Source organism: Protopterus annectens, chromosome 5.part0 (genome assembly GCF_019279795.1).
Source record: "Protopterus annectens isolate FY-2018-M chromosome 5.part0, PAN1.0, whole genome shotgun sequence".
In the NCBI taxonomy this organism is placed as follows: domain Eukaryota; kingdom Metazoa; phylum Chordata; order Ceratodontiformes; family Protopteridae; genus Protopterus; species Protopterus annectens.
Genome location: NC_056735.1, coordinates 487,387,205 through 487,414,273, shown reverse-complemented (window position 1 = coordinate 487,414,273; position 27,069 = coordinate 487,387,205). Strand labels below are relative to the sequence as shown.

The following is a 27,069-nucleotide window of genomic DNA, read 5'->3' as shown; positions in this document are numbered from 1 at the left end:
ACGAACATTCAGAAAATCAGAACTTACAAGACCAGACCAAAAGCTGCTGATGTCATGCACAACTTTTTTTTTAAAACATGAAGCATTTCAATGGAGATCATGGTGCAGTGAGGATCGGGAAATTCACCCCTTTCTCCACTGTAGTGCAATCTCAGAGTTAGTATATATAATTTGCAAGGGGTGTAGGGGTGCAGAGGGGCTTGCCCCCCTGCAAAAACATAAAATAAGGTTGTATAGTGAAGTCAAATAAAACAGTACGTTCATTATTTTACTGAAATGGCTGTCACCCAAAAACTACTCCTTGTATACCACAGCAGTTGCTTTTAATCACAGTGTAGTTTAAAGGGACAGACATTTATTTCATGTGAGTGTTTTTTATACATGTAAAGCAGTACTAGATTGGATGTTTTTGTTTCGGTCTTCTGAGTTCCAACTTTGTTAACGTTCATTGTTTTGAGGTTTCAATGTTGTCATCTCATTGTTTCCTGTTTCAGTCATATGCTAATTCAGAAACCTGACATACATAGACCAATATATATATATAAATATGTATATATATATATATATATATATATATATATATATATATATATATATTAGATCTAGACATCTATATTATATATGTAAATATATATAATTATTCATATTATATATATATATATATATATATATATATATATATATATATATATTAGATCTAGACATTGATATTATATATGTAAATATATATAATTATTCATATTATGTATATATATGTATATATATATATATATATATATATATATATATATATATTGTTTCACTTTACAATCCCGAAATACTGAAATATCGAAATTCAGTATCATGAGACTATAAAGTCAAAAACTTCAAAACCTGAAACCCCAAAAGTGCGAAATTTAAAATCGCGACTCCCCACATACACACTCCATATACAAAATATCACACATACACCTTCCTCCCTACACAACAAAACAAACACATGCGCGGACCCTACATATAAGCAGGGGACAAGCACCCCTGCACCCCCCATATGGGGGGCTGCGCCCTCCACACCCCCGCTACTTATATATACTAACTCTGAGGTCGCATTAAAACACAAACACACAAAAAAACCCACTACACATTCTACACTCCCCCTGCACAAACACACATCACATACATACAAATATCACCACTCTCAACACTTCCACACTCACAATCTTACCTACCTACCATAACCCACACCTCAAAACTCCAAACATACTCACACATACTAAAATCTCTACCTAAAACCCCTACTAAAACATCACTTACCTGAATCTCCAGCTACATCCACATACCAGACCGCACATCACGTATGAGCCTCCACAACCGCAGATTCAGCATTTCCACATTTATCATTCTGTACTTTTGCACAAGTGCAGTTTCGACACCGGTCTCGAGCTACTGAAGTTTGATATTTCAGTAGTTTGAGAATCTGATGTGTAACTATATATATATATATATATATATATATATATATATATATATATATATACACACACACACACACACACACACACACACACACACACACACACACACACATATAAATGTGTACACACATTCACAACATAGCATGCATTCAGAGCAACCAGTACAAATTAACCATAGTGGTATACTGATATGAACTTTGCTCACATTCAGATTTTTAAACAAATATACTTTCAGTCCTAAATATCATGTTTAGCTCTGTACACTCAAAGTATTTCTTTGGCTTCCACTCTGGTACACCATATGTGAAGAGTGTAATGGAGTTGCTTACACTGATATCTGGCCTTGCTCAGTTTCATTAGGAGACTCAGCTTTCAGAGTCCCTTTTTTTTGTCTCTCTGCAATTCTTGGCCATCACAGTTATCACAGTCTCTGTTTCCTTACAAAATGACTAATTGTGAGTCATCACTCTACACCTTTGACTTTGATGCATTTGTGCTGTGCAAATTATTTCTTTTAAATCACTTATAGTCTTCCTCACAAATGAGAGCTGTAGCTGGCTGATCTGGTGCTTAGTGCTGTTCTTCATTGAGACATACTTCAACACTACATTGTGGAGCCAAAAAAAAATCTGGCGCTCCTCCTTGGACAGCAGCATCATTACATAACACCCTCATGTGTTGATATAAGAAAAAAAAAATCACTCCTCCTCCACAGAGCAGAGAGACCACTATAGAAAAAGCTTAAAAATAAATTTGATAGACAAAATGTGAGGATTACCTGAAGAGTAGGTAGCAGCTACCTAAGCGACACTATATATAGTATATATGGCAAGACCTTTCATCATGCTGCAGATAGTCAGAAGATTAACTCTACACTCCACAGGCTGAAATATACCACAGTTTCCAACCCCCCCCCCCCACCAAATGCTTTTCTATTTCAAGAAGCAGTTACAGGGGATATAGAAAAGTACAGGCAGGTTACTGTGATTTTAACAGTAGTTAAAATAATAAAAGACTTAATTCTATGTGAACCTGCAATGGTACTCTCCTACAAAGGGTATCATTTCCAGGTATACTGTGTGAGAACTTGTTCTTGCAAACTTCCAGTATGCTCCAGTAGCTCTTTGTTTCTGCAGCCATCTGTCTTGGGTCTTGCAATCAAATGACCATGAGGGCTACATATGGATTAGCACACTCAACTGAAGGCCACTCTTTAAAAAAAAGAAAGGTAGTCAGTGTAGCTTAGGATGTAGTACAGTCGCTTCTCTCATCTAAATGTATGCTTGTTTGAGGGCATCTTGAGGTCTGTTGGCCATGAGTTTGAGTGCCCTGGTTCACAGTGATGTCATAATAATTTAGGAGGGTATAAAATACCTCTCAACCTCTTGGCACAAGAAGTCTGGACAAAGTCTGAAATAATGGGTGAGAAAGGCCCAAGAATAAGGAGGGATACATTTTATAAAGTGATCTTATAAAGTTGCTAGAATAACTGTTGTTGTGTTAGCATGCATTTTCTGAAGGATATAAAGTCTGAACTCAAATGGGTGACATTATTTATTGACTTCAGTCCTCAGTGATTTGCTAGAAAACCACAAATGTTATATGAAACAAACCAAAAAAAAAATGAGGCAGAAATCTGGACATTTTTTGAAAATATGGACAGCTGAGAGGTATAGGGGATATCCATGAATCAGACACCTGTGGAATAAGCACCTGATATTGTGCTAGTTATCACAAAGTCTTCTCTCATTCAGACACCAAATCTACAAATAGCCAAAGTTTGAAAAGCATCATTTGGGCAATAATCCCAAGGAAATTGCTGCCTTTCATATTTCACCAACATATGGTGCGAAATTAAGAGCTTTGTGGACTTGTAGCTGTAAGTTACGATAGGCCACAGTCAAATAATACTTACTGTGAAACACAAAATGCAAAATTTGTTTAGTTTGCATTCTCCTCCTCTTTGCCTTAATTAAAGTATTCCTATTAGTATCATCATCAATTTCTTTCTCTTTCTGTAGCTTACTTGACCTGATTGCTCTTACTCCCCCCCCCCTTCTTATGGGCATTGCCCAGAACTTTTGCCAACTAAAACATTAGTTGCCATTACCTTCTTTTAAATCTGGTTCCTTTCAATTTAGTAGCAAGATGTAAAGCTATGAGCTGGTGACAAGGTTCATCCCTAGTCCTGAATTTGAGTCCTTCATTCTCCATATGTCTGATGTGTGATTCTGAATGTGTCACTTAACAAGTGCTCCTAATGTCACCCCTTAAAAGAAGCATTTGTGCTTTCTTTCTGTAATGCCATGCCATCAATCCCTAACTCTGGATTTAATTGCATGCCATCAGTGTTTGATTGAGAAAGTAAGCAGAATAGTTGGCCCAAACTATGCTCCTGTGTTTTCTTATCCAATGCATTGTAAGCTCTTAGGGAGAAAATGACCTGCAGCATGTTCTGTTTATGTCTACTGACAACAATCAAGTAAATACAAGAACTTAAATGTGTCACCCAACTACGTAACTTTGACTGCAGTATTATGTACTCAAGCTGTCCACGCGGATACACATATGTGCATATTTGTTTACAGTGATTTTACAGTCAGAGACACACCTGAAACAGTTTGCACACTGCTTCTCTGTCACGTGATCTTTTACAGATTTTAAAAATGATTAAAATAATCATTAAGCATTACAAGAAAATTCCACGCTATACCCACACGCTTATTTTTTCCTGCACAACATGCTACCTAAGAGATTTATACATCTGAAAATAAGTTGCTCTGATAAATTTGGTAAATGTACACACATGTTTAGCTTTGTCTCTTAAATTTCTAAACTGGTTTTCTAACAATCCTTACTCTGAGTGAAATACATATAACACCATATTCTATACCTTAGTTTAGTCAGACATACTGCAAATTAAACAAGCAATATTATTTCCAAAAATTACTCAAGACATAAACACAACTCACTATCAAGACACTGTCTGGCAGCACTCCTATTTTAAGTACATTTAAAATAACAGCAGACATCTGAGCTTCTTTAAGATAAATAGATGTAATTTATAGAATGCATGCAACATTCATTTAACATACAAATCCATCATGTTTTGCTTCAGTTATTCGGAAAATAAATCTGACGTATTATCAGATTAAAACAATGCAATTTTAATTTCATGAATCACAGCATCCTAAAATTAAAACTCACTAATAAAAAGGCAAATATTTAGACTGCTAAGGTAAATTACCAAGAAAGTTACCAGCAACTGAAAATACTGTAGGGACATAAAGCACTTTTTTGAGATGAATATTGTTCCTCCTCAAAAAAAAAAAAAAAAAACTCGAAACAAAACTACACAGGACTTGAACAGAAACAAGCCAGTTTTTATCCACTAAAACAATGTCACTGAAAAGAAGACTGAAATATCAAAATAAATAGGCCCCCTCAAACAGTAATTGCAAGAAGCAAACTCTTGCACTGTTTGTTTTTCTTCAGCCATCCTGACTTGAACAGAGGTAAAAAGAAAAAAAGTGGCATTTCTACATCCTTGGAATTCTTACCCATTATCAGTTAAAATGCTGTCAGAAGAACACTTCACATCAGAGTACTGCTGCAATATTATCATTCTTTTCATGAGAATTTAAGCAAGCTTTTTTCTGCTGATTTATTTCAGCTCATGCTCTGTACTAACTGCTCTTAAAGTAGGTTTACTGAGCAAGCCTTATTTGTTTTCCTTTTTTAAAGCTGTGATAGTGACATGTCTAAGGCCCTGTTAGACTTGAGTCTATACATACCACAATGTGATTTCTCTTGTGTACACGTTATAATCCATGTCCACTTCCCAGTAGATTTAACAATGCCGGTTAACATTCTGCTTTTTAGTGGCAGGTGCAGAGCTCAGATGAAGGTCATCACCTGAGTTCTGAGGGGGCCACTGTATAATAGTGTGTGTGTGTGTGTGTGTGTGTGTGTGTGTGTGTGTGTGTGTGTGTGTGTGTGTGTGTGTGTGTGTGTGTGTGCTGTACCTTTAAGAAGCATTTCAAGAACAGCATGTGCATATAAATAGCAAGCATGTGCTAGCTTCAGTGCCATTTTGAGAGTGCAGCCAGAGAGTGAGCATGGATGTGTGACAGTTAGTTTGTTTATAAGTTTATCTAAGTTAAAGTTAAAGTTATTAAGCCTCAGTCCTGATGTGTTTGTACATAATAAAGCTGCTTGAACAGAACCCACAGAAGTTTGACTGTTTTATCCTGACCAGACGAGCAACAAGGTGTCAAAACCAGGAGTCCAGAGACTGCTTTTCAGAGCTATGAGGTGCAGAGTTAACAGTCAAGGTAAACTAAGTGAATCGAGTAGAAAATAGGGCCAGAAATTAACTAAAGGTAATAAAAACTTGCATGAATTATTTATTTATTAAAAAAGACAAAATGGAGCATTACAAGGGCATAGAATGCATTATTAAGCAAGCGAGAGGCACAAAAAGTTCACTGATTAAACGAAATGTGTGAAATTAAGATACTTGATAAAACAATTATCAGAAAAGCACATAAGGGGTTTGGAATTACCTTGGAATTGCAAAACGAGCATGTTTAAAGTAAAATGATCACAAGAAAAGTATAATGGGCATGAAAAAAGATTGAATGAGCAAAACAAATTTAATAAAGGGCAATAAAAGCACATTACGTAAAAATAAAGCAAGGCAACTGCATGTTTTTGGGCAAGATACTGTGTTTTGGCATAAACTACAATTTTGCATTGATTGAAGCTATTCAGGGCATAACTAGAGTTATTTGAAGTATTACAAAGTGTGTAAAATTGATTACAGTGTGTGCTTATTACTGTGAATTTATTTTGAAGAGTTTACTGTGTGCAAAGTGCAACTATTTTGTAAAGTACAGTCAAAATACAGCCATTTCAAAAAGTTTCTTGTGATGGGTGTGTCTATTCACAGAGTGTCGCCATTAGAGTGTTATTACACTGTACAGAGTTATTTAGCAAAGTACAGCCATTTTGGGAAAGTTTCAGTATGCTGTGTACTGTTTATTCACAAAGTGCAGTTACTTCAAAAGGTTTTTTACTCTGAGCTTCTTCTGTCCAGTTTATTCGCACAAGGCAGTTATTTTGAAATGTTTCTTACACCAATAAGAGGTGATTTCTTACAGTACAGTGATTTCAAGAGTATTCTTGTGCCCAGGAGATTATTTTGCAAAGTTCAGTTATTCAGAGGCTTGTTGTGCTATTGGGCATAGTTACAAGTACTGGCATAAATTTCTGGCATATGTATATGTATTTGTGCATACTTGCAAAAGCCTTCACTAGTATGTGTTAATATGGCAGAGGCATTTTTGCAGACCATGTCCACTTGTATTTGATCAGAATATTGCAGAGAATTGGAGAATATTTGAGCAAGAGTACAATATTTTTATACAAGCAGCTTATTCTGACAAAGATGCACGCACCAGGCACTCATTTTGCTAAAACTAGTTGGGTCAGTGTCCACTGAAAGAGCGCATTCATTTTTGTATGTACCATCAGTATATAAAGAAGAAAGGGAAAACCAAAATTCAGGGAAATGTGCAACCCCCAGACAAATGTTACATTAGAGAGGCATTTGTTTTACACGAGATCAAAAACCAGGATACACTTTTGCAGCTTATACTACTGACCGGAGAAACAAAACTAAAATTTGTAGGTTTGGTGACTTAAAAGATAAGTTAATAAAGGACAGGTTTGTGTGTGGTATAGACAGTGCTGCAGTGAGAAAGATTTTGGTTTGTGACAGTGATTTAATGCTGAGAAAAACTATTGAGATTTGTCAAATTCATGAAGTTACAGAAAGGCACACAACTATGCTTGCAAGTGATGATAGCATGGTTTCAGTAGGCTCCAGAGCAAATGTAGACAGCATGCAACATGTGGCTAGCAGGAGGAGGCCTAAATACATGGCAGATGTAACCCCTGCGAGTCTGGTAGGTAAAACCCGTAGTTTTCCAGCAGGTTCTAAAATTAGTTCAGTAAGAAGGGTAAGTCAGCAAAACCCAAATTAAGCTTTATGGTTAACTGTTGCAATTGGGATGCCAGTCATGAGTCTAAAAGAGAAAAGTGCTTAGCATTTGGTCAGCAATGCCACAAGTGTAAAAATGAAACCATTTTCAAAAGTTTTGCAAATCAAATAAACCTCACACAGTTATAAAAAGGGTCACTTAAAAAAGCAAGTTGATCATATAGAGAGCCGCAACCCTACTTTCTACGTAGATGGTGTATCAGTAATTGGTGAAAAGGTATATGCAGTGAATTTGTTGGCAAAGAACAAAGTGTTTTGTACTGTCTAGATCAATGGTAAATTCACTGAGCTCAAAGCAGACACTGGTCCAAAGTGTAATGTTATGTCAACAGAAACATTTGCTAAGGTGAGAGCTGGTGAGCAACTGAATGTGACCAGTTGGGCAAAACTTGTTGTTTATGGAGGTGAGGAAATTCAAACCGAAGGCTCAGTAGTGCTTTCATGTTATTTGGCTCGGAACTGTTAGAGCTTACTATTCTATGTAGTCCGAAGACCTGCACAGTCATTATTGGGTCTCAGATATGATTTCAGAATTAAACTGCTTTCCTTCACCAAAGATGTTCATCACATAAGCACAAATCCCAGTTCCAATTTTAATGATGCTATTTTCTCAGAGTATGCTGATGTTTTCAATGACAAGTTAGGCAAACTTCCAGTTGTGTATTCTATGAAGTTAGACCCAGAGATCAGTCCAGTGGTCGAACAGCAAGAAAAGTTCCGATAGCTATGCAGAATGAAGTCAAACCTCAGTTTGATAAAATGGTGCAGCAAGGTGTAATTGGTCCAGTTACAGAACCAATTTAATGGGTGCCGTCCATTGTAGCATCCCATGAAAAAGGCTCAGACTAAATCAGAATATGCACTGGCCCAAGAAATTTGAACAAAGCATTAAAGAGACCGCATCATCCCATGAGTACAGTTGTGGAAGTCTCAGCCCTAATACTGAATGCCACTGTTTTTTCTGTCTTGGATGCAAAAAGTTCATTTTAGCAAGTGATGCTTGATCACACATCTTCAGTACTGACTATTTTAAGTAACCTATTTGGAAGATATGGATTCCTCAGTAATCCATTTGAAATAAATTCTGCAAGTGAAATCTCTCAGCATGCAATGGAGCAAATTATTTCAGGTTATCATTGTGCCATAATAGTAGATGATTTATTGGTTGGAGGCAATGGTGAAGCAGAGCATGACAGAAACCTTAGGAGAGCTCTAGACAGAGCATATGAAGTGAACTTGAAGCTCAATCCTCTAAAGTGCAAATTCAGAAAACCAGAAGTTACATATGTAGGTCATTTATTTACTAGCACTGGCTTGTGACCAGACCCGTCCAAGCAAGCAGCCGTTCTTGATATGTCAGTACTGGAAGATGTTCAAGCTCTACAACGTTTTCTTGGTATGGTCAACTATTTAAGCAAGTCTATACCATATTTCAGTGAGTTGACAGTGTGTTTGAGAGAGCTGATGTGCAAAGATGTTAAAAGGTCTTGGTTGGAACAGCACCAGAGAGCATTTGAAAATCTTAAAAAAAAAATCGCCACTCCCTCTACATTAAGATACTGTGATGTTAATAAACCAGTAACTCTTTCCTGATAATATTCCTGACGTCCCAAAGTTGAACATTCAGCAGAGACAGTCCCAGTTGCTAGTCCTAGTTCTAATTTCTATGTCACATGATTTGGTCGTATTTGCAGATCTAGTGTGAAATACACAGCAACCTGGGCATAATCGTCTATATGTATTCAGTTTTTTTATTATTGCATGGCAAAAAATTATGCTGTATCAATTGCAGGACAATTAATGTCGTCAATAATGTATGACTCATTTCTCAATGAGGGAGGATGTAGAATACTGCGTGTGTGTTGTACCTTTAAGAAGCATTTCAAGCACAGCACATGCATATAAATAGCAAGCATGTGCTAGCTTCGGTGCCATTTTGAGAGTGCAGCCACAGAGTACGCATGTATGAGTGTGACAGCTAGTCTGTTTATAAGTTTATCTAAATTAAAGTTATTAAGCCTCAATCCTGATGTGTTTGTACATAATAAAGTTGCTTGAACAGAATCCATAGAAATTCAACTGTTTTATCCTGACCAGATAAGTGACAGGCACTCTGGGATGAACTCAGTCTCAATGACTTCTCTAACGAACACTTTCAGTTCATAATAAAGTGAATAGCTATATTACTATACATCATATGTTTCATCTAGGCAAGCTACTTATAGTCAAAATATCCGCTGATTAAATGTTAAATGTGCATATGGTACATAAGATACACAGAATAAAACACACAGAAACACAAGCAGGTGGGTAGAGATTTCTGTGCATATCTCCCATTGTCTGTTTTGTATATATATATATATATATATATATATATATATACACACACACACACACACACACACACACACACACACGAGGAACTGAGTGTGCAAAGAAAGGTGAGCTAGAAAGCATTCTTTTTGTAATATTATGGCAAATGAACTGCTGCCTGATAGTGGGACCAGCACAACAGGCAGTTTAACATTTTTAAGCACTCAATAAAAAAACATTATTTTAATTGTAGTACACAGGCTGCCATTATTGCTCTCAAATATCAGTTAAATGACATCGTGGCTCAGTGCTACTGCCATGCAAGATTGACCTTACAATGCTTAGAAGGGCACTTAACAACTGTTAAGCACCCTCTAAGCTGTTAACATCACACCTGGAGCTACAGTAGTACTGAACCAGTGTGTTGTCTAACACATATATGAGCATAAATAACACAAGCAGAGCAAGAAACAGGCTAATTTAAACTTTGTTTATGTATGTGTCTACATTACACTCAGGAAAATGTATTTGAGAACTAGTTGCTTCATTTACACAAGGAATACTTAAAGATGTAAAGTGGTTTCCAACTAAATTATTGGCTTTCAAAGCTGACAGCTTCACTCTCAAAGGGAATTTCTTGCCATCCATATCTCAAACACATAATAAGGAAGTCATGATCAGCAACCTGCTCATAATCTTCTATATTAGCTGTGAGGATTGGCAAAAAAGCAGCATATATGAACCTGTCATATTAAAGAACAAATCATGATTTAAAAAAACACTTACATGAGAGGTACTAGGCATAACATTAAGGGCCTGTTTTATCTTGGTACTATAGTTTCAACAGTGGCAATACAAAATGTAGCCTTGCCAACACAGTATGCTGAGACTGCAAAGCTTTACTTGTACTAAGCTCAGTAACCAGATAAAATAGAAAGAGGAAAAGAGAAAGACAGAATACTTGGCTTCCTAATTGGTGATCAAAGCAATTTACTTCGATCATTATTACATCTTAAAGGAAGCATTGCACATTCAAATTGGCAATTGTCCAAAACAGTGAAAGACAGAACACTGAGACAAAAATGTCAGTAAAGATTACATACTTCTCAACTGTCCAGATTTTCGCAGAATGTCCAGATTTTTGTCTCATATTTTTGGTCTATTCCTCATAAAATTTATGGTTTTCTGACAAATCACTAGGATGATCTGAAAACTGAAGTTACTAAATAGTGACATTCATTTGAGTTTCATATTTCAAATCCTTCAGAAAATGTATGCTAACACAAATCATGTTACTCTAGAAACTTTCAAGTTTCTAAGACCAATATTCAAAATCTGTCCCCATTTTTGTCCCTTTGTCCCCCATTATGCCAGGCTTTGTCCAGATTTCTTGTGCTAGGTTGAGAGATATGGTAAATAAGGCTACATTAGCAGAGCATGTGCAGCGTGAAGTGTGAGAAAGACAACTGCCGGACAGTGCTGCTGGCTGCTTGTTAGCACAGAGGTATGCAACATGGTCTTAGGAAGGTAATACTGCTGGTCTGAATTTGTGGGCAGGAGCGTTTTCTTTATTTTAGTTTATATTATATGGCCCTTCCCTTCCAGGGTGGCCACAGTGGTGCAGCGGTTAGCATTGCCGCCTCACCGCAAGAGGTTCTCTGGTTCGATCATCAGCTGGGGTGCCTTCTGTGCAGAGTCTGCATGTCCTTCCTGTGGTTGTGTGGGTTTCCTCCAGGTGCTCCAGTTTCCTCCCACATCCCAAAGACATGCTGTAGGTGGATTGGACACTCTAAATTGGCCCTAGGTGTGAGTGCGTGCATGTGTGTGCATTCTGTAGAAGGATGGGCACTGGGCTGGCAACTCGACACTGTAAAACTCCACTGCCAATCATGAGCAGGCAGGTGATCCGCTGTGGTGACCCCTAACCGGTAAAAGCCGAACTAAGAAGATTGTATGGCCCTTCCTCTCCAATAAAATGATCACAGCAAGCAAATTATTTCTTTACTTGTATCATTTTATTTATTTATTTATTTATTTATTTATTTATATTCTTATTTATTTACTTAGTATGTAGTACTTTGAGTGTTCTTCCTGGTTGCTCTGGGTTGCCACCAGAACTGAGACACAGTATTTATTTCTTTATTTGCTTAATTTCTTTATTACATTAACTTATTTACTTACTTTGTATCTCAATGCTTGTCTTTCCAATATTTTGAAGGGTTGCTGAGTTGGTTTGACAGCTTCTGTTTGACGAGGAAGAGTACAACATATGGTGACTTTGTCATAATGCAGGTAATCAGTATTGTCTACTGCTCTACTACCTTCTCCTTCAAAAGAAAAGAATGAGAATGAGACTTTGGTTTACAAAGACCCAATTTCCTCTTCATTTGGTTCAGACATTGATTACGAAGTCAGGACTCCGTTTTAGTTGGCTTCCCCCTAGAAGGAATTTGCTTTGGTGAAACTTTAAATTTAAAGAAAGATAACTTTAAATGAGGCTAACAAGATTTTTTTGTGTCTAAAAATATACATTGCAGTACTAATACTTTATATATCCAAGTCCCTGAATATTTATCTGATTATTTTACATCTTTGAAGACAGTTATAAAGCTGTATCCTAAGAGCTTTACTCTTGGCAACCAGTCCTAAAATAGCCAGACAGATTTTATATGGTTCAGGAGGAGTTCAAACATATTTGTAAGAACCTGGTGGCTGGTCCAGCTACTTATCTTTGACTAAAGGGTCTAACAAGACAGAAATACTCAACAACCAACCTGAAATTGCAGGTAAGAGGCAAAACAGGTATGTGCACTTGTTACCCTGAACATTACAGCTATAAATAAACAGACCCATATAGTGCAATGGCAGGATATGATTACAACAACATTGAGGCATGGACAAGGAAACTACAGATATAAGTTAAGGAAAAGTTTACCATACTGACACAAACTGCAATTAAGACTTCCTTCTGTATCTTGAAGTGTGGCACAAACTGCAATTAAGCCTTCTTTCTGTATATCAGTGTGGCCAAGACACTGTGGATGCTGATTTCAAAGAAGCAGTCTCTGGCTTCGCATTGACAAGATATGTCAGCCTGAGAACTCAGCCCTTCAATATGATGTCAAGGGATGTCTATTTGGTGACCACTTATATCAAAATGTATTATTTGGGCCTCAAGCACACACAGTGCTGGAATGTCTGGAAAAAATGATATAACAATGAAAAATCTTAAAGAAATATTTTACTCTCCCATTCCAGAATAAATCAGGAATTAGTCTTCAAAGCATGAACCTTTGGGTTTTTTTTTTACATTTCAACAGAACAAACAATGACAAAACACAGTACAATTTATTTATGACATATGTTGACGGGGAAAGTCCACTGGGCCCAACGACCCATTTTCAGTGGAGGCCCAGGGAGAAAAGCTCCATGCAATCACTGAATTTTTTACATAACATTAGCTTAACTTTGAAAGTCAAGAATGTTTTTACCTAATGCAAATCGGTGTAGATATACAAGATAAATACATACTATAGAGGTATACAATACAAGAAAATAAACCCAGTGTGTTAAATTTTTAGTAATTCTGTTTGTATATTCTCATAAGTAAGAATACTGTTTAATCAGTTCTGTTTATTCAGCTACAGAAATAAAGAAAGCAAGAGAGACTGCATACGAAGGCAAGATGGTGTAAATTGCAACTATATTAAGTTAGTAAAAGTATTTGTAGTGTATAGTGGCCAAACCATTTAAGGTGGTTTAATCATATGACTCAACACAAACTCCAAAGAAATATGGACACGAATGCTAAAATTTATTAACTCACAGAGCTTTCATTTTGAAAAAAAACCCTTAATCGGTATGTGAAGGGTTTTTCAACCTGAAAGCTCTGTGAGTTAATAAATTTTAGCATTCAAAGTGTCCCTATTTCTTTGGAGTTTGTGTTTGCATTTACAATTGTTTCTCCATTGACAGCTAACCTTAGTGCTGGTCTTGTTTGTTTTGTTAATCACATGACTACAAGAACAGACAAGGTTATTGAGATAGTGTTCTTTTAGTGCAAATGTAAATGTTTTTAAAGAGTCTAGTTGAGTAATAGAGAAAGGGAGCACATTCCAAAGTTTGGCAATGGCATGAGAATAGAGACGTTGTCCAGCTCTTTTGCTGGGTTTAGTTATGGTTAAGAGTTGTTTGTTAGAGGACCTAAGATGCCGAGTAGGGGTGCGTGTTTGTAATATAGTTACAAGGAAAAAATGAAAAAGACAACTTCATTCATCATCCATCTTTCCATGCTTAGGAGAACATTATCAGTGTCAAGCAGGAATGGAAATCAAACTAGAAGTAGATAAAAATCAGGCAGCAACTCAATGTGCCAAAAAACAAAAAAAAGAATATAAGGTAAAGAATCAGATGAGAAGGTAAGAAATATGGAAAATGCATAAATACAGCTGCAAGTATACAAAATTCTTGGAACAGCATCATGTTGATCAGAACTGAACACAGGAATGGTTAAGGAGAGGTGAATTTAAACCAAAAGATGAAAGGTTAATAATGGCGGCCCAAGATGGAGGACTATGTACACATTTGTTTACAAAGTCCATTGAACATGTGGGAGAAACAGACAGATGTAGGTTTTGTAAAGCAGAATTGGAAACAGTTGCACATCGTGTTGCGGGTTGTGATATATTAATGGCAGAAGGACTGTATGATGAAAGGCACAAGTGGCAAGACTGTTGAATTGGGGATTGTGCAAACATTATAATATTGAGGTAGATGAAAAACAATGGAAACATGCGCAACAAAGCATTTTAGAAAATGATGAAGTTTATATCAAGTAGGATCACCCATTACTAACATTTCAAAAAATAGATGTGAGAAAACCAGGTATAGTAGTAGTCTAGGAAAAGAAGGCAAAAGTAGCATTGATAATTTGCTACACCCAATGACTACAGTGTCTTACATACAGAGAGACACAAAGTCATACAATACCAGGATTTACAGGCAGAAATGAGGGCAGTGTGGAAGAAGGATACCCAGACAGTTCCAATAGTAGTAGGAGCAATGGGTCTTATAAAAAAGAATTTACAATCATACTTAGATATATTACCAATACATGTAACTCCATACGAATTGCAGGAGTCATTACTGGGCATCTTTTGGGTACTGCAAGGAGCACTTCTGGCTAACATAAAAAAATTGAAACAATACTAATTTCATGAACTTTAATCATACTTTGACTTAGGCATGGGGTCCATTCCCATCATGGTATTAGAAACTCAAAAGACTTGGAGAAATTAAAAAAGGAATAGTCCTCTATTTTATATGTTACCTATAAATTTGTGTTTTTTAACAACACCAGTACCAGAACACATTCCAAATATACTAGGAGACTAAATTTATCTGTGTTTAACAATACTAAATTGTTTGTGGGAACAAGAGAAATGTATCCAGTTCCTTTACTAGTGTATGTGTTATACATACTTTGCATGCGATTAATATACAATAATTTCAAGATAATAATAGCTGGGGTGGGAGACATACACCTCTTGGCTGAGTCTTCAGTCATCAGTCAAGTGTTGAAAAAAAAGCAGTGCTTATGCATATCTTGTATTCAGCTATGCCAAACAGTACATTAACCTTCTTTTTGTAGATGTGACCTCATATCAGAAATAAAGGCACTTAGCTAAATAATGGATGTTACAGTTTTTACTTTACTGTGACTTTGGGCTTGCTGGCCTATTGCTGTTGCATTTCCATGCTATTTCAGTCCCAAGTAGAAACTCTGCTCCTGTCTTTACTAGATGAACCACAAGATCACTACATAAGACAACCATTGTGTTATTTCTGCCATTGGTCTCATCGTTTCATATTTTGAAGAAATGTCACCAAATGGATTTGTTTTACTGCACAATTCAGTTTCATTTCTTGATCTCAAAATTTTCACTTGTTTTATATCCTCCACTGACCCACTTGTATTTTTGTGTTTCATTTCATCAGTTTTTTGTCTCACTAAGAGGATCCTACTACCAATAATATCTCTGAAATTGCAAAAAATATATCTGAAATCTGGAAGTCATGCATTCACTGTTTTCAGCTGCACCTCACTCTGTATGTCCTTTGAGAACAAGTCAGAAAGAATCAAATGTGTCATATTTCATTTTATAGGCAATTAAGCCATCAACGTTTCTAACACATTTGCTTTTATTCAGGAGGAGAAACACAACATTGCATAAAAAGAAATGACTAGGCATATTGTGAGCCAAAAATAACCTCTCATATGTAAGACATTTATCTCTGAGTAGAAGTCAAAGGTTTCTGGAAGCAATAGAAGCATATATCACTGATTTGAAATTAAGAACATGATATTGAGAATTTAGTGGATTGGCTGATTCACTTAAAACAGATAGTATTGTCTCTGAAATCAGAAATGATCAGCTAAAGGAGAAATTACTGACAGAAGCCAATTTAGCATTAGAGAAAGCCATAGAAGTATGTAGAATGAGTGAACTGTCAATTGTGCAACTTAAAATCATAAATGCATGCATGAAAAATGTTAAGCATAAAAGTAATGAGAAAATAAAGTTAACATTTACTAAAAATAATAAAATTAAAAACAAAACTGCAAGCAACTCTATGTCATCCAAGAAGGCATCTGGTAAAATCAAAGAAAGCAGAGACTACAACTTGTGCAATGGCTGTTGCTTTAAGTATGACAGACAAAACTCACGTGTGAAAAAACTCTGTGGAGATAATAATCATTGTACCAAAGTGTGCAAGAAATGGGAAAATGTTCAGCAGTCACAAAGGCTTCCATATCAAATATCTAAGCAATTCTAAAGCTAATAAAGTCCAAGGACAGTCAAATGCTACAAACAATTTGAAGAATTCACTGAAAAGTGTTCATGATAATGATTTGGCTGGTAGCCCATTGTACCTAGAATTACAGTTAAATTGTGCCATTTTAGCACGTCTTTGCAAGTACATGAACAAAACCATCAAAGTGTAGGGCTGTAGTGCAAATATGAATGATATGCTTATCTATTTCAAGGTTTAAGGTATTTTCAGACTACCATATAAAGCAATCATCTGAAACAGTTCCTGTGATAACATATTCCATGAAAACTTCATATTATTCTTAAGATTAGGAGTGAGCAAGAGCTAAAATTGTATTATGTCATTAGAATTCATAATCAAATGGACAGAACCAATACAATGGCTTAATAACAGCATAACATTTGTAATGCTAACAAAAGGGTAGTAGAAATTATACCTAATGCCAGACAAAGTTGAATGAAGCCAGGCCTGGGACGATATAGATTTTTGAAACTACCTTTTGGGACATCATCAGCACCAGAAATGTCCCACACAGCAGCAACAAATACAGTTGAGGGGCTAGTGAAATAGTATTATACATAACATTCTAGTCTAAAGTACTATGGAGAAGGAACATGAAAGATGAATAAGCAAGTTATCATACAGACTGAGATCTCAGGTTGTGAAGTTCAACAAAAGCAAATGCCAGATCTGTATCACTTCCTTAAAATGTATGTGACACGCATTGAAAAAGTATGATCTTCTCCCAGATATTGACAATCTCAGTAGTATACAAGATCTGCAGAAATTTACTGAAAAAAAAAACATCCCTGATATGATTTTTTGGAATGATTCAGTATCTGTTGAAGTTTATCAAACAATTACCAGAGATCATAGAGCCATTAATCTGGCTGCTAGTGTATGATTCAGTTTAGTGTTGTTCATTTTAGTACACCCTGACATGCAGTCAAAGCCTGTGTATTTCAGTGATTTATTATAAGCCTGTGTATTTTAGTGATGTATTATAAATCAGATTAAAAGAAATAATTGCCTATAATTCTGAACTAATAAACTACAGTGATTTTCCCCTTGTGTCAGTGCTCTGGATTACAAGTCCCCTTTCCTTCTGAAGACCCCAGTTCACACATGAGAAAGATTCAGCAGTATCTCAAGAACTCTTGTAATCAGAGTGTTTAATCACTGGAACCATTCTTCCCTTTTATTCCTGCTTCAAGCAGGGATTTTTTTTCTGAAAGTACACTCAGTTTGCAAAGGCAATAAGTTTCTTTTGTTCTTCCTCAACCAACATAGAAGCTTTTCAGCCTTTATTCAATGAGCCTACTTTCAAAAACTAAGAGTTCAGGGCCCATGGCTCCCTGTACAAATGATCTACTCATCACTTAAAAAGAAATGAATGCTAGTCACCTAGCTCTGAAAGCCTTCAGCAGGACCTTAAAAGCAAAAGTCTTGGAGAGAGTAAATCACAATGAAGCTATGATGTGATATGTCTGCAAACATGGAACACCTGTTTATTTTAAATAGAAATTAGAAATGACAGTCCAGAAATAGGTGGTTCGTATGGACAGCTCCCTTCAGCCATTTGCCAGATATGTTTCATAAGTGAAAACATAGACATTTCTCTTGATCACCAGAATGTGTAGTCTGCACAGGTAAATCTGTTTGTCTCTCATATCTCTCATATCAATCAATATGTTCATCACTTTTTCTCCAGACACCCTCATGGTCAAACCTGTCATCGACTGGAATTAGTTCATTCTGAATGTATTTCCTCTTTCACCTCTTATCTTAAACTACTGTTTAAAATTAAAATCAGAAACAACAGGTTTGATGTTTACTGGTCTTCCCTGGCCAACACAGCCATGGTTTACAAATCTTTAGATCAGGCTCTCGTCCTACCTCTTCACAGGTATCAGTTAACTCTTCAGAATAGCAAAAATCTGCATTCCAATCTCAAGTCTGTAATTCTAACAGCACAGAAGATTTTAGGTCAATTATGAACAATCATCTGAATTGAGTAAAAGAACTGTGAGTCTTAAAAGAAGCAAAACAGCCTACCACTGTCCTTAAGGGATTTTTAACTGCTGTCAAGATTATTGCTAACAACTAAATTCAAGTTCAAACCCTTAGATTTTGCAGTATCTACCTTGCTTAGTATAAGCCTAGCCTATACTTCAAATGTAGTGTGTTTGTTCACCAGTTCTGCTTGTTTGCCTATTATTTTTAAAGCCACTTCCCATTCTAAGGTAATATGAAGGGAATTCATACACAACAGAAGTCTTTCCCGATATATCCTATCTTTCACCTGCTTAGAATTTGAAATTCTGTTATTGAAAAATTGATCTTATCTAACCCTGAGTATACACAGCAGATAATTTCATTTCCAGGCGATATTATTTTGTTCACCAGTCACCTCATCTATAAGGATTTCTGAAGTACACGCATTGTTGATTAAAGTACTCTATACAGTCTTCCATAAAATAGTGTTTTATTGGGAATTAAATTTTCTCTTTTGTGAGAAATAATTTCCAAAATTTCTTTGAATCAGTCTATTCAAATTGGAGTTTTCTCCCAAATAGATGGGAAATGGGGCAGAAGTAATCAATCTATGAATGTAAACAAACAACTTCTGATAAAATCCAATTAGCCATTTTGTCTTTTATGACAGAGAAACCAGGCTAAGTCACAAGAGACCATTTCCAAATGGCTAACAAGTGGCATTGTTTACTGTTAATGCAAATATTTTAATTGGACAGGCTATATAGCCCATTCCACGATATCAGCAGCTACTACTACTGTAGACTTCGAAGAGGATGATGCTGCCCAGACTATTTGTGGAGCTGCTAAAACGCACAGATAGGAGCACTAGTTCAAAATTAGAGTTGTTCAAGTCCCCCCCAGCTCCACCACAACTTAATATAACCCCCTCTCATACTGGTCTTACTCAGAGAAAATGGCAAACATTTGGTACTTGGAGAAAATAAAGTATTAGTCTTTTTCCATTTTTCAGTGAATATGGAAAACAAACACCATTTTGCAACACACAGCACTTGAATTTATATCAATGAGCACTTGTGTTGTGATATCAATGAGCACTTGCATTGTGATGAAAGAAAATTTTGACTAGTGTATTTCTCCATCTTTTGAGGTTATAGAAAGAATAAATTAAATATGTCCATAGAAGTCTTCCCCATGGCTTCAAACTGTGCAAGTTGTGCAACCTAATGCCACTGGGCTACGAAGATCAAGTTGGATGTTTTGCTCATCGCTTGCAGCATTCTTGTTAACAAATTTATAAATTTCCTGAGGAATTATTGTGCCATTCAAATATATTGTAATGTTCAGTATGCTCAACACAAAATAAAGTCCAAATAAATGGGAGGAACAATGCAGTCCTATTCAGCTTTGAAGTGCAAGAAACCACAGCAAACCAGCATATGCCACAAATTTTCAGTGACAGAAATAACAATTCTACTTTACATTATGCACTCTTCTTTCTTCTTCTTTCGGCTTTTCTCGGTTAGGGGTCGCCACTGCAGATCACCTGTTTTCATTTCTTCCTGTCCTCTGCATCTTGCTCTGTCAAACCAACCACCTGCATGTTCTCTCTAACCACATCTATAAACCTTATCTTAGGCCTTCCTCTTTTCCTCTTACCTGGCAGCTTCATCCTTAGCATCCTTTTCCCAATATACCCAGCATCCTTCCTCAGCACATGTCCCAACCAACACAATCTCGCCTCTCTGGCTTTGTCTCCAAACTGTCCAACCAGAGCTGACCCTCTAATATACTGATTCTTAATCCTGTCCATCCTCATCACACCCAGTGCAAATCTTAGCATCTTTAAGTTAACTCTGCCACATCCAGCTCTGACTCCTGCCTTTTTTGTTAATGCCACTGCCTCTAACCCATATAACATAGCTGATCTCATTACTCTTTTGTAGACCTTCCCTTTCACTCTTACTGGTACTCGTCTGTCACAAATCACTCCTGACACTCTTCTCCACCCACTCCACCCTGCCTGTACTCTCTTCTTCATCTCTCTTCCACACTCACCATTACTCTGAACTGTTGACCCCAAGTATTTAAACTCATCCACCTTCGCCAACTCTACTCCCTGCATCCCCACCATTCCTCTATCCTCCCTTTCATTTACACACGTATATTCCGTCTTAGTCGGGCTGACCTTCATTCCTCTCCTCTCTAGAGCATATTATGCACTATATCCTACTTATGACAGTAAGCATATTTTCTGCACCCATTTAAGAAAAGGTGAGGTGAATTAAAATACACACTGAGCATTCACAGGGTGTGTTTTGTAAAGCAGAAACAAAGAGTGTGGAAGTGGAACTCATAATAATCAGATTCACACTTCTGGCTACCATATGATTAATTTTTATTCTGAGAAAGTCAATTAACTAGACAGTGTTCCCTGGTAGCCCCAGAAAAGGTACACTTGTGTTAAGTGGTATTAAACGGTTAATGATTAGACAAAATACAATACATAATAGAAAATAAAGAGTAATTGACATTGATATATTTTTGATACTCTGAATATAATTCCAAGTATTAGGCGTAAAGGCAAAGCACTAATGACTCGCAACATCCTGACTCGCTTTTGCACCCGTCTGTTTCATGATGAACAGTTTACAAGGAAAGGCGTGGGAATAAACAAAAATGCTCTAGTAGTGGACCCCTTACCTGACGATGGGCCCGAGCTGTAGCATGTGCAGCAGCAGCACCAGCGGTCTGTCCCTGCTGATGTCCCGGTGGATGAACGTGAGGGTAAGCTGCACCAGTACTGATGGCACCAAAGAGAACACCAGGGTCAGTGCCTGCCAGGTTTTATCCCCCTCAGACCTGTAAGTGGTACTCAGGGATATCGCGACAATCGTCTCGGCAACAAAAAGAAATACCGACACCAACACAGAGCCGGGGAATTTCGTCGTCATTGCTAAAGCATGAAAAAGAGTGGAAAATCTAGAAAAATGATGCGAATAATTTATAGAACACTTGTCATGTTTAACCCTCGTCCACCCGTCATCCCGGACACCGCCTTCCTGGTGCGGGTGTAGCGTTTTCCTGCAGCAGCTGCAGCCGTGGCAGACAGATAAATAACCTGCTCCAAGAAGCCTGGAGTGGTAACAACGCTGGGGCACCTCCAGTCTCAGCAGTGTTCCCTGGAGACTGTACATTCATCCGGATTGTTGTTACGTACTAGAGGTATGCGTTTAGCACATGCCAATATATCATATTGTCTGGGAAGTTATTCACCCGAGCAATATTATCTCTTCCATTTAAACGCTCACTGCGTATATACAGTCATATATAGATTTTGCAGCCCCTTACAATACTTGCGAGGTGGTAGTTCACATGGCAATGCACGGTGTTTAACATTGCACACGGAGAGTTATAGACTACAAAACACTTTACCTTATTTGGTAAAGGACTTCCACATAATAAAATATCCCAAGCCTAAATTTCTTAATATGAAATATCAGGAGTCATAAATGTATTATAGTCAAATACTTTAGTAGTATAGAAAATCTAAATCGTTATTAGCCTTCCGTTATCATTCCTAAAATATGCTGTTTATGCACTAAAATGCAAAGGGTGCGTAGTTTCTTGATATCATAGCAACCAGGAATGGATTCATAGTGACCGATCTCATTATGAAAACAATAACAACGTACTTGCAAGGCTGCTGTTTCATTTTGGTGCATCTCTGTGAGGCTAACTAGAACCTCTTAACCTCTTAGAGCAAGAAATCTGGAGAAAGGCCCAAAAATAGGGGCACTTTTTTAAATATTGCTCTTATAAACTTAGAACGCTGATAGAATAATAGGTTTTGCATTAGCATGAATTTTCTGAGGGATATGAAGCCTAAAACTCTGTGTGCCATTATTTTCTGACGTCAGTCCTCAAAGATATGCCAGTGTTTTGCCAGAAAACCACAATTTTATGGGAAGAAGACCAAAAATATGAGGCAAAAATGTGGACAGTCTGCGAAAATCTGGACAGCTGAGAGGTATGAGTCTGAGCCCATAGTTCTGGAAGCCATTGTTCCCAGTCTAGATGCCAGTGCTGAAGTGTGTGTGTGTGTGTGTGTGTGTGTGTGTGTGTATGTGTGTGAGTGAGTGTAGGGGACTTTATTTATAGGTAGCTGAGATTTACCTTAAGGGAGTTATTTCAGCAACAATCCAGTTGCAATAAATATTTAGAAACAATCTAATGAAATGCAACAGCTAAGCTGAAAAAATAGTGCATATAACATATAAAGGATTATGAGTAAGTTTTTATCATAATTAGTTTCTCATAAGGCATGGATGCCAACAAACTCACCTCAATAGCATTGTGAAGGGAAGCCCAAGATGTGAATCTTGACATGCATGTCCAGAGCACATAATTACTTAGTCATAATCAGACAAACCCAATCATAATTCTTTGAAGTGTGTGGGACTTTAGCTGCCCTAATGTACACCAAGTTAGAAGAAAAAAGCACAAAACCCCAAAAGTGTTTTACAGCTTTGAAAGCTATAAAACACTTAACATAGCCACACAAACAACATCAACAAGCTAAGTATACCTTTAATGGACTAACAACTTTAGAAATCTGAAAACCTTTGTCTTTTTTGAGTGGCAGTAAAAAGTGTTTTATAGCTTTCACAGATATTTTTTTTGCCTGTGTTCTGTGGTGGCGACTGTGTAAGGTCTGGTGTGAGATAGCAGCTTTGAAAGCCATGAGAAAGGTGCACAATAAAGGGAATTACGAGCAGGCTTGCAATAATAACCAGGTTGTTATGAGTTCAAAATGTGGAATATAACCAAAAAATGCACCTCAGAAATGAAGCTGGAGAGGTGACTTTTGCCATCCGTGTTAAAAATAGATAACTAAGGCCAGCTTTAGGTGAACTGGAACCTCAGACAAAGGCCTTCGTCATAAACATCCCACTGCCTACCAGTTTCCCATAAACTCCCAAGTGTCTACCTATTACCCCCAACCTTGCTTCCCCACCCCATCCAATCAGATAACTTTTTGTTTTAATTTTCACAGTCTGAAATGCACTTCGGAATTTTCCTTAATTCGCACCCTAACTGGCTAAGACTGCAGACTGCACTGTAATAAATGTGGAAGAAGTAATTGAATTAAGCAGGGAATCAGGAGTCACTAGACCCAATATGTCATACAGTTCTAGATGATATGAAGTGCATTTTAGATATTTTTTCCAACTGTTTTGATCCAATGATGTCTTGAGCAAACATGAGTAAGGAAAGAAATTTATTTTCACACTTGGGCCAGATTCCAAAAGAGTTGCTCTCAGCATGTCTTTTCAGATTTCAAAAGACCTGCTGTCAGTGTAAGTGACTTACTTTGGTGTAAGGCCTATCTATAAACAAGCTTACAGCTGGGACCAGATTCAAAAACATCTGCTCTCAGCCTGCTCACAGTTTTAAGTGGTCACTTACACTGACAACAAGTCTTTTGGAATCAGAACTTTTGTCTTACTCTTCAAATTTTTCTGCCATCCTTTCAACATACACTAACTATGCAAGACAATGCTATAATAACCGTGGAAGAATGAAATTAAATTAAATTAAATGAATCGCATAACTACCTAGCATATTCATAACTAACTATAGCACGCAAACTCATTCATCATCCAGAAAAATATCATGCACTAAAAAACATATTACTGCCCAACTGTCCAACAAGGGACCTCCTTTCTAGTAACAGATTCTTATTGCCCACAAATAAGTCAAAGAATTTTACAGGAGACTCACTTTACTCCCAGCATGTTGCTAAACTCTGGAATGATATCCCCACACAAATAAAACTCTTCGACAAAACTCAATAGTTTTAAATCACTGTTTAAACATCTTAACCAAACCTGGTCCTAAAAATTCTTATCTCAAGGTTGAGACTTTGTATTCACAGCACGATACTCTCCAGGTACTCTCCTGAAACAGAATACTCTCAACCTCTCACTGAAATGACTAAACAATATTTATACAGAATTGCTGCCTGTACAACCCACTAAGTTGCACATGGGCTTTCTCTTAGTAACTTCTACCTCTATACAATCTTAGAACGTATTATTTTAACTACTGCATTTGTACTGATATAAATAGAAATGTAACTACTCTGTGTTTAACTTGAACTTGCGTAAACAAATGGAGCTTTTCTCCCTGGGCCTCCACTTAAAATGGGTATTACCCTGTCAGACTTACCTGGTAAATAAAGGCAAATAATAATAATAATAATAATAATAACAGTAACAATAATAATAATAATAATAAAGTAATGGGTCTGGATGTTCTGAACTACATTTTATATCTTTCTTCAAAACTTCTTATCCAATGATGGCCTCACGAATAAGGAATGATTTTTTCAGCTAGAAAGAAAGAACTACATTATCTCAAAAGCATAATGCTCAAAGCTTTCAAATAAAATAGTCCCCAATGCACTGAAAAGGCAAATGTTTATGAAGATGCATAAATCATTACTTGGGAACAGTGCCTACCTTCTCACCCCCCCCCCCACCAAAAAAAAAGAAGATAGTCACCTTCTGTATATTGTCTTTTCACAGACTGGGGTGAAACTGAAAGGGCAAATGGCCACAGTATTGTATTTAAAGTTGCTGCTCTCATGCATATGCAAAGCATGCTTGTTCACCCCTACACCTGAAAGCCAGCCATTTTCTGTGTAGCCTGTGATATTATAGGTTCATAGGTGTTTACTAGGCTAATGAAGACAAGGGCCTTTTTAAGCCTAGTCATACATCCCAAATCTCTGACAAGGTCTGATATCCTTGATAAGTGTAAGCATGGGCCTGGGAGATGAACCATTTACAGGTTACCCCTGTCCATTAGAGACATAGTTGCCAAACAAGGGATGAATTTCTAGTTTCCTATCCAATTGTCTAAGTTGCACTTGAATTGGGTTAGGAAGGAACTCTGCTTCACATGGATGGGGAGCCTGTTCCATAGATGGGGGAGACTATGGGATAAATACCTAACTCTCCAGCAGGTCCTATTTATATCACAGGCAAGGTTTAAGTCTTTAGAATGGGTATTTATGGTGCTGTTTGTTTTGTGGATATGCAGGAGGTCCATCAGAGTGGGGTCTGACAATACCCTGTATGCCAGGTATAGCTCTCCCCTTATCATTGAATACAATGCCCCATTTGGTATGTACCGATACAGGCATATCCAACAACTGGAACATTCACAGAGGTTCCTCACTAAAATAATTCAGGGTGTAAGTAATATGCCCTATGCAGACTGCCTCAAGGCCCTATCCCTGTATTCTGTCTCCTACAGGCTTTTGAGGGGAGAGCTATACCTGGTATACAGGGCATTGTCAGACCCCACTCTGACAGACCTCCTGCATATATTAATTTCCCTAGCTACACAGTTACCTTTCAGTGTAGATTCAGCCCTCTGAGCACTCTGAAGACACAAATGAGGTGTGAACTCATTAGAATTGGTGAATACCAAACTTTTGACTTTGTATAGCAGATGTAAACATAGTGTGGCCTCTACACCATTGTTAGGTGCTAATAGCTTGCAACTGTGAATGATTACTCTGACTGAAGCATGACACAGTAATGTACAGACATCCTTCACTGAAGTAGGTGTGTGTCAGTGATGATACACTTACAAAGTGTGGAACTAACTGCAGTGAGCTTTTAAACAAAACCAGACATCCCACATGTATGTTTCATTAGCATAATAGCACAGTTTTCTGCCATTGCTGAAAACTGTTGCTGACTGTCATGTATTAGTATCACATCTTGAAATAAAAATGAGAGGAATATGCATTGGAGATTACATGTGTGATAGTTAAGCAGAGATAAGGGAATGTTTTCCAGAATACAAATAGAAGGCAGAGCTGCAATTGTTGCAAACATATTCAGAAATATCGTGTGATCACTCATTCCACTAAATATGTTATCAACACATTTACAATCAACTGAGAATGTCCAACTATATAAACCGTTTAATACTAGATATGGGATGAGAATTGCTTATATGCACATGATTTGATTGATATTGCAAAGCTGTGTTTATGGCAAAGAGAGATAACTCATTACAACTGTGTTGTGTAAGTGCAATAGTCTGATGATTCAAATCCAGAGCTGTCTGATTGTTCAACCACTGTTTCTCTTTTTTAAATCACTTTTTTACCATTACCATGTCTGTGATGCAAAGCATAACTAAAACATAGTTAACTGTTTAAAAAGTGAAAATTTAATTTCAGTCACCTTATAGAGCACAAATATGCTTAGTAGCATTGTGCAGTGGTCAGCAACATTTATGGTAGTGACTGAAGAAGTTCCACTTGTTGCCCAACTGTCCCTGTGACACAAGTTATAAATATTTTGAGCTAAAAAAGAGAGAATGTAG

The 27,069-nt window shown here is 37.0% G+C and overlaps 1 protein-coding gene across 1 annotated transcript in view; it reads right to left on the bottom strand.

Annotated features, from left to right (window-relative positions):
- XK (X-linked Kx blood group) overlaps positions 1-22,119 on the bottom strand; it is a 264,509-nt gene extending 242,390 nt beyond the window's left edge. Inside the window, exon 1 of the mRNA XM_044072408.1 lies at positions 21,364-22,119. Within this exon, the coding sequence (XP_043928343.1) occupies positions 21,364-21,857 (494 nt within the window). The 5' untranslated portion in view covers positions 21,858-22,119. The remainder of the gene's footprint in view (positions 1-21,363) is intronic.
- Between the last annotated feature and the right edge of the window lie 4,950 nt (positions 22,120-27,069).